At 38.3% G+C, this 9,557-nt stretch overlaps 1 protein-coding gene across 1 annotated transcript; it reads right to left on the bottom strand.

The window, feature by feature from the left end:
• Positions 1 to 1,720: 1,720 nt before the first annotated feature.
• LOC147611661 (uncharacterized) lies at positions 1,721 to 3,336 on the bottom strand. The gene has a single exon (XM_086785014.1). It carries the CDS (start codon positions 3,265 to 3,267, stop codon positions 1,927 to 1,929), a length of 1,341 nt encoding a protein of 446 aa, XP_086641140.1. The 5' UTR covers positions 3,268 to 3,336; the 3' UTR covers positions 1,721 to 1,926.
• Positions 3,337 to 9,557: the final 6,221 nt, after the last annotated feature.

Raw genomic sequence — 9,557 nt, 5'->3', positions numbered from 1 at the left:
TTTTTCTCATTGGCTAGGAAAAAAAGTTTTTCTCTGGCACTAGTCTTCATCACGGGGCATGCTTAGGAGGTATTCTCTCCTCCCCGCTACGTTTTGATTGCAAATGTTGAAGAGATAAATGTACAATGCTTGATTCACATTTGGCAAGAATAAAAGCTCTTATACACATTCCCATGGCACACCAAATCAAACCTTGACATTTGGCAAAAATAAAAGCTCTTATACACATTCCCATGGCACATCAAATCAAACCTTGACATTTGGCTTGCCTAGAGCCACAATGCCCAAGTACTAGTTAGATCCAAGCTTCAAATTCTTCATACTATCTACACCTCATATTATTCACATCTTGTGGTCGAACATCATCCAACATATATTGACTAGGTGTGTCAGGTTGCTCACCATTTGCTCACGTACATGAATAAAATTATTTTCGTGTGTAAAAATCAAGGTTGATGACCATCTTACCACCATTTTTAAGGCCAATTTTCTTATAGTTTTTCTCTTTTGTTAATAAAAAAATTTAAGTGCCTTTTTCACACATGCATAAAAAAATTACACTTGCCAAAGGATTTAAGGTCTTCTATTTAGTATAGCTTTAACAACCGCCATGGGAGCACTCCCCATACAAAAACCGAAAATCAATAGGAATTATGGCACCCAAATAACATGGCTTTTTTTCCTTTTTTTTTCAATATTATAGTATGGATTGAAACTCTTGCACAAAAAAAAAAAACAAACTTTGCAACCATTCCAAGAACCATTCCCCTTAACACGTTGCTAGAGTTGTTTTAGTAAATGTTTTGCTCGATATTGTACATTAATTGCAGTTGATGCATGGTACGGAAAGTTCAAGTATCCTTAAACAAATTTTATGAATGTATGGCATATCAATCTTCTCTATATCAATCCAAATTTATCGCATAATGTATCTGTATTCTAATCATTAGGCACATTTTCAAAAAACTTACACCAACCTCATGTTTTCCTGGTTAGGTGGATTTGCTTGCATCAACCTTTTGTTTTCCTTGTTGTGTAGATTTACTTGCACCAACCTTATGTTTTCCAATGCTGTGTAAATTTTATCGATGACATGGAGAAACATTATTGGAAGAGTAGAAATAAAAAGTAAGATGTTCACCAAGATCCACCCCTTTTCAATATGGATGTTGTATCAACAAATATGTCTACAATAGAAATATGTTGAAGAGTATATGTGTTTTTTTGCAAACAAAGCACTCAAAGTTTATCTTAGCAAATAATTATGAAAAGAAAATCATCCATGCTTCTTCATTGTATATCAATATAACTTCAAATTCAAATCATTTCTAGAGACCATGATTTGATCTAATTCATTGATAGAAGGGTTTTTTTTAATGATTTTAGAAAAATAACATAAGTCCATAAAGAAAAAGATGTAGTTTTATTCTTGAAAAATTCACAAGTAAAAGGTTTTTGAAATACCCCTTAAACGCACTTGATACATAGGGTTTCTTAGTAGTACACCCCCCCCCAAAGTGTGAGCTCATCCATTGGTGAGTGTTAGCCTTGTGTCACGTCCTTTTTCTCTTTTCATTATTCCTCTAAGCTGTGTGGACAACTTTGAAATTTATGAATGCATAAAATTTAACTTACAAGGCATGTAGCAATTTAGGAACAATTTTGTAAATAACATTATCATTATAACAATGGCTGATGCTCAGAGCTATATCCATAAATATCAACATAGAATATGCATCACCCATGTTCATTTAACATATAGACTTTTCAAGAATTTATGAAGGTTCATTGAAAACTTCTTGTATCAAACAAAGATAGGGGAATGATAATTGGCATAACTAAGATAGGGGAATTATAATTGGCATCACATAAAATCTTTGAAGGCGCCGCATGTTGTAGATGATTTCGAGAGAGGTACCATCTTCTTCAGGATGCGTAGTATTGCAGGATGGTGTATATGGTTTGGAGAGATGTCATAACAAACAAGGAGGTCCCGGCCACGATGGAGATGAGCAGCCAAGGCTTCTTGTCGCCGGGGTTTGTATCATGGAACCCCGCTATCGACGTGCGCCATTTCAACTTGCAGACGGCATTGAATTTCTTAATGCTGCCTCGGAACGCCGCAATGGACTGATACCATTTGATCTTGCAGGCGGAATTGACTTTCTTTACGGTGGTGGCATCCTTATCGGTGATGGTAAGAGGCAGATACACAGCCATTTTGTTCCACATGAAAGCCAGGTCTTTGTGGCTTCCAAACTGGTTGTCAATCACTCCAGCTTCCACCAGCAACTGCACATCCTCCTCTCCGCCGACTAGGCAGTCCATCATTGTTATGAAGGAGCTGATGACAGGGCACTCGCGAGAAGCCACCTCGTAAGCAACGAGGTTGAGGAGGTACGATGGTGTGCCATCGTGCACGGTGATTTTTGGCAGAATCAAGATATGCTTGCGCTCGTCGAAGCTGAGCGCTGTGAAGCGACCTGAGCGACAAGCCACAAAACTGATCCCACATCTCTGAAGTTGTGATGCCGATGGGAGTGCTGATGGTGCTTCTTCATCTAGCTTGGGCAGAGAAATGGCTATCACAGCTTGATTAGTAGCACTGCATGTCAATATGTCATAAATACAGCCTATCATAGATTGATTGGAGGTAGACGGCGCCCTCCAACACCAGGAGGCGTCCGACAAGAACGAATGAGGACCTCGAATTCTAGCGTAGACCTTGACAACACTTTCCAGGCTCACCCCACGAACCAGCACTAAGCTCTCGATTGCATACTGAAGGACAAAGAGGGGAAGCTGATGCTCTAAAAGGAAGGCGTCACGCAAGACTGCGGAGACCACGTCTTGAGTTTGGAATAAGTGTGTGCTACAAGCGGCAGCTACGATGGTGAGGGCGTCGAGAGCTAGGAGGTGCGCAAGGGCTTCTGGCTGGACCAGGTCTTGGCTGTGATCCCATGGCTCAGCATACAGATCTCTGATGTCGGAGTCTCGCTCTTGTATTTTGGACACTAGACTGCTAAAGCTTTCGATGGAAGTCAGCGCGTTGGCTGCTTGGAGCTTGAAGTGGTCACAGGGGGAAGGGGGCACACTGAGCTTGGCATGATAAGGGCCCAAAGTGAAGAAGATAGGATCATACTCCCTCTCATTCGCCCAACGCATAGCAGCGAGCACCTTGCAAAATGGCTTGCCCTCCCCACTCTCACTACCCCGGGCTGACAACCGACCTTTCACGAAAGTTAGCCACCGACTCCCCATTTCCATTCGACTGCGTCAATGGCAAAGCAGACTCCACAACTCGCACCAATTAAGACGATAATGAGCGTGGCTAGGGAGTCACGGGTCTGTAATTCTCTGGTAACGCGGAAGTTGAAACTCCCACAATGGGCCAAAATGTGACAGGTTTTAGAGCTCTTTGCATGTGAACTGAATTTTTGAAATGCATTGAAGGACCAAATGTGACAGGCTTTACAAGTGAAAGGTAGATAAATTTTCACCCAAGGGTGAAATATCTTCATTTCTGAAGATTGGAGGTAGCTCTCACTAATTTAAAATCATTTGAAACCTCAAAAATCTAGAAATTTGAACAAATTTAACTCCACTAGAAGTATTAGAGGTATAAAATACACTAAACCCTGTTTTTTTTGTGAAAGGGTTTTTTTTTTGGATTGGGTTAATAAGCTCGTGTTCTTTTTGCATTCGTTTGATAAGCTAGTGTTGTCTCCATTGGATTGGGTTTTTTTTTTGGATTGGGTTAATAAGCTCGTGTTCTTTTTGCATTCGTTTGATAAGCTAGTGTTGTCTCCATTGGATTGATGAAGTCGGAGGAACAAGGAGTCATTGCCTAGGTGACAAGGAAACATGCATTCAATGGATGGCCTAAGTTAATGTAACCTCATAGCAATTGATGTATAAGAATTACAAAGCATATTCGGAATTTGTTTTCCCTCTTCAAAACTTAGAGACTTTTCCGTACTATGGGGTGGAAGAAAATTTTGGGGTTTGCAAATGGGAAGTTCTTACGAGGAAGAGGTCTTGTAGCACCCACCCACCATCTGCATAGTAAAACTCCTATCCTTCCATGTGGACCTCTTGGCTTGGAGATACTTCAACAAAGATGCCAATAGCAACACACCCTCCTAATGTACATAGTACCTTTTCATTCATACAAACCACAAGGCTTACAGTATAACAACTAGGACCCTACATTGATTGGAAAAGTTAAATCATATCACATTCAATGTTATATAATGAGAATCTTATACACATGTGATAAACACATTCAAGGACGAACAAATGACACGTGTTCCTATAAAGAAGAGGGGATACATTAAAACACTACCCACTTGCTGCTGCATACCAACCTATTTCATGTACAAAAGGACAAATAGATCTTTCAAATTGAATGATACATGCCATTATAATGAGTGGGGCATGAATTTAAGTAGACATCAAAGCACTTGGTTTATGGCCCTATTGCATGTATTTAAGTAGACATCAAAGCACTTGGTTTATGACCCTATTGCATGTAGGAATCATGGAAAAATAAGTCTTTAAATGAAAGACGTCACTATATCAATGGCAAAATTCTAGACATCAACTATCTATCCACTAATTAATCCATCATGGCCACTAATTTTAATTAACCCTTTCACACACAAAGGCCATACTACTTTCTTTGGAAACTCAAGATTTACATGCCAGAAATTTGTTTAATAAATATATATTGAGCTCTAAAAATGCAGTGAGAGAACTCGATACTAGAAGGAGAAAACGAATACAATGTAAAATTTATGGAAGAAAAGGTTTTAATTGGCCTTCTATCTTATTGAAAGGAAGATCCATGGTGTTCGCTCCTAAGAGCTATGTAACCTTACAAAAGACAAATAAAGGATCACTAGGGAGGAAAAAATAAGGGCTAATCTTCGCCAATTAGCTTTTTTTTTTGCTTTTCCAAAAAAATCACCTGGCATCTTAAACATCCGGCCATATTTTGGCCATTTTGAAGGGTTTTAGAAAATATTCGCCCAATTTTGGACATTTAAGGGCATGTTTTGAAAAGATTCACCCCATTTTCTATAATTTTAGATTTATATAGGAGAAACAATCACCAACCCACCTACACTTATATATTCATGGAGGTATCTTATTTTTTTCCCTGGTCACTACGAAATTTACTTATTAGTTTCGTAAGTACAACCTACATGTGGATTGAAAGCTAGAGTCCTCAATTGCATCCTTTCGCATTGCCATTTCATAGAAGCCTTGATTTGATAGGTAACTAGAGCAGTAAGTGAAAAAAGTAAAACCACCCCATGATAATACTCTATCTCTTGAGGAAAGTCTCGGGGGGTTCACTATAATTAAACCCTCTTGTATCACGTGTGTTCAAGGCCTATTTTAAAAATCCCTTCTCTGTGAATTTTTCATGAATAAAACATACCCTTTTTCTATTGAATCTATGAACACCCCCTTTAAATGGTATCCTTCTGTATGTGAAAAATGTGTAAGAAAGATATTTTAAAAATCCCTTCTATTCAACCCATATCCTACGTTTACATATTTATGAGTGACCCCCGTGAGAGGAAAGACAAGAAGAAGAAGAGGAAGGAGAAACAAGAAAAAAAAAGGAGGAATGATAACATGATGCACTCTCAATAATTAACCCATTAAGGATTCCAATAAAAAGGTTCGTGATGTGTCTCTCTGTAAAAGAGGAAAGCAATGTTGTCAACATTACGAATAATGGAGAGAAATAAGGAGATATTCTAGGAGATGATTGAGACAGAATTCATAAATTTAATAAGAAAATCGAGAACAAAACTTAGAGAACCAATATATGATAATATTCTTGTATCATTTTGGCTATATAGTAGCCATAAAAAAGCAATGCAAAATAAAGGGATGATAGTTTTGAGTTTGTTTTGATAGTCATCACAACATATTTTTACCTAGTGATTCTTGTTATTGGTTTCTTATAGCTTAATTATTCTTAGTGTTTCATATTCCTTAGCATCTTCTCTTTATTTGTTCTTCCTAATCTTTCATAGGTTAGATTATCAACTCCCTCTTTGATTAGGGATATACAACTTTGTCAATTTCGCTCAATTGGTATTATAGCCTATGTTATGTAGTTGAAGTCTACATGTGAGAAAGGAGAACTAGTAGTCCTTGTTCTTACCTCCTATATAGATTTTTTTCATAAGGAAGTTGTTGGTTGAGGCTTGATGGGTCGAGAGATTATGCGGTGTTGATGCTCAGTTGTCAGTTAAGGTGCGATGGCCGAGATTTGCTTTTTGGAAAAAATCTTTTATATTCACTTTACTATGTAAATTTTTTACATCGTGTGAGCTATTTGAAGGATTTAATGTGCCCATCCTAGAATAATACATTGGGTTACTTATCGTAAACTCTATGCTTCTCATGCTGTTAGAATATATGACAACCCTTTGCATGGGCTCACACATATCTGCCACCAGTAGTAGCTTCTTCAAACCAAGAGATGCAATAGCAGTAGCCCTATACTCAACCTCTCTACTTGATAAAGTAGTTACTAGTTTCTTTTTGTTGTTCCAGCAACACTCCTAAAAGAAAACATAAAGCCACTAGTATCTATCCCAAGCTGCATCTGTATATCTATGTACCTGTACATGTACTTTGTCCTCATAAGAAATTACATAGTATAAAGGAGACTTTATACTAAGATATATAAAGGAGACTTTATATATCTTAGTATTCTCCTGGATGCATCCAAGTGTGGCTTCCTCAAATCTTGCATAAACTGACTCACCAACCCAATAGTATAGCTCCATTCTAGCTTGATGATAGATGGGAATCTAACTTCCTACAATGGTCATGTTGTTCATAGTAGGGTTCTCCAAAAGATCGCCTTTATTTGCTACAGACGATTTTGTATTTTGCTCCAATAGCACCGAGATTGGCTTACAACCTATCATAGGGTGTCCAGAAAAGTAGCCTTTTGGAAAAATAAAAACTTAATACTAAGTACACATTAAGTACTATTTCTTATAGATTTTTATGTTCAAAAAAGTTAGTTAAGGTGAAAACTTATGGTGGTGGCCTAAAAAACTTTGAGTTGAGAATTCAATTCCATTTGCACATCAGGCAAAAGATCAAAAATTTCATTAGCAAAACTAATTTTTAGTTTCTCTCATAGATTCCCTTAGCTCAGAGGATTGTGCAATGTCTCAGGGGTTGCACTGCTAAGAAACCCTCTATATCACATGTGCTCAAGGGTTATTTAAAAAACCCCTTACCTGTGAATTTTTCATGAATAAAATGACCCCTTTCGCTTGATAGACTTACTAGTTTCTTTAAAAAAATCAATTTTAAAAACCCATTATGTAAATGTATTTCTATAAAGTTACCTTAAAATATTGAATTAAAAAACTCCTTCAATTAAAATCACCTGGTGTACTTAAATATTTTTAGGTGAACCTCCCGAGTGCGATGTGGATTCACTACAACAGAATGAGGGTGTTGCAACAAAAAAAGCAATGCTTTTATAACTAGAACGGTAGGGAGATGTCAGGTTGTTTTTGCTGCTAAAAATGCTGCTGTTTTTGCAGCAAAATGAGTTTGCTTCTACTGAGCAGCAAAATATCTCTGCTCAAAAGAGAAATATTTCTCCTCAGCAAACAACAATGATATTTCAGTGCTATTTGTGCCACTCAACAATGAAAGTACTATGTAGTAAAAAAAAGATGGGGAAGACTGGGGAGTCTACATAGGACTCCCCAGTATGCCGTAACTCTTTTTCTCAATTCAAATAGAGTCACAGTTTAATGACACAAACATAAACATGAGAAACACATAGATTGTAAAGAATGCAATTGAGCCCAATATTTTATTTTATTTCACAAAGTATCGAGCCTTTGGCAAAAATTTATCATTGAAGAATTGGCTAGGACATTGAGTTTCGAGTGCTCATCATCATCATCTTCACTTCCTTCCACTGCTTCAGGCACTTAATCAGGATCCTCCTCTTCCCCTTCATCCTGCATACATACCATCAAAAGCAAGGTAAGTATAGGGAAATAAAACACAATTAGATGTAGATAATAGAAGGGTTTTTTCACTACTTACGTCATCTCCTTGATTCCCCAAAATGGACTCATCCAAGTGTATGCCTTGCATATGCATCCATGCCCACAATCCCGGGACAATCCCGGGACAGGGGGATTTGTAGCCATAGTTGTACTCCTCCTTTGTTGGGTCATGCCCAACAACCTCCCTCTACAAAAAGCAATTAAGAAAATATACAATTAGTTAAAAAAAACATTGTAGCACAAAACAAAATGAAAGAGGATAAGAAATGATTTACTAAAATAGATACATATGAAATGAAAAATGAAGGAGGAGTTTCCTCTTGAGCCAAAGTGTGAAGCCCCTTGATTCTGTAGTCGTGAAGCACTTGCCCTCATTTGTTGTTAAAAAGCACGTGGGTTCTTTCTCATAAATATGTGTGTGTACCTCCACTCCTCATGCGTGCCATGGGATTTTCTAAATTATTCTTTGTTATTGTCTTGATGTTTTCTTTCTTATTAAGAGAAAAAGCTTGATTATTCTCTTTATCCACTCCTCCGAGAAGCAAAGACTCACATATGGAACATGGAACTCTGACTTAAGCACATCAATGACGTATTGCTTTGAAATCTCATCTTGTGGTTTCCACTTTCTGAAGGGGTTCATGAACTCCTCGTTTGCAAGTACATGCAAGAAGTTCATGACTCACTTCCCTCGTGCATTCATCACACGAGGGCATCATCAACATCCACATTGTATGGTAGGGTGCATGGATCGAATGATGGAGTGGGCCTCCTGGGGGTTGGCTCGTAATGAGTAGATGAAGATTCCCCCTACTGGGGAGACACATCGGGAGACCTAGTGCCCCCGCTCCTAGCACATCTACTACCCCTAGAATCCCTACTACGTCATCATCGTGGCAAAGATGGGTGTGAGGAAGTGGGGGTGGGTCTAGTCAAGGTAGGTGGTGTAAGCTCATCATAGCCATACCGTGATGGGTGTGCACCGCTTAGCCCTTTGCCACTCGTACCTGCACACCTATCAAAGGTGTGGTCTGCCTGAATTGGCCAAGTGGGAGATATTTCCCCCATGGCTTCGACTAGCCTAATTGTAAGACCTCTTGCATATAAGATTAAACAATAAGACTTATAGAACACATAAAGGGTTAACTTTGTGTATGTGAAAAGGTTTATGGAACCATACCTGTGTCTGATTAAACTGAGACCAACCTTGCTGCCCATATCGTTTGTTTATAATATCGATAGCAAATTTATGGCATCTCGATCTTGTGATGGGTTGATCAACATTGCCTATACATACATGCATAAGATGCAAGCAACTGTTAGGGTTTAGCACTTAGAATGGAGGGCTCACATGCATTCTCAAGGGAGAAGCCACCATGAAAGCTTGAGAGAGATCAAAGCTGTAAATCCTGATTAGTAGTAGTTGATTGTGATAAGACTATTACACGTTGTCTTATATATGTGGACCCTTGTTCATGCTTATTA

This window comes from Cibotium barometz, chromosome 47 (assembly GCF_041138505.1).
Source record: "Cibotium barometz isolate CiBa-2024 chromosome 47, ASM4113850v1, whole genome shotgun sequence".
NCBI lineage: Eukaryota > Viridiplantae > Streptophyta > Polypodiopsida > Cyatheales > Cibotiaceae > Cibotium > Cibotium barometz.
The sequence above is the reverse complement of the archived record's forward strand: the minus strand, read 5'-3'. Positions and strand labels throughout refer to the sequence as shown.

Excerpts from the sequence above, each read along its gene's own strand:
- LOC147611661 (XM_086785014.1), bottom strand. The coding sequence starts at position 3,267 with ATGGAAATGGGGAGTCGGTGGCTAACTTTCGTGAAAGGTCGGTTGTCA.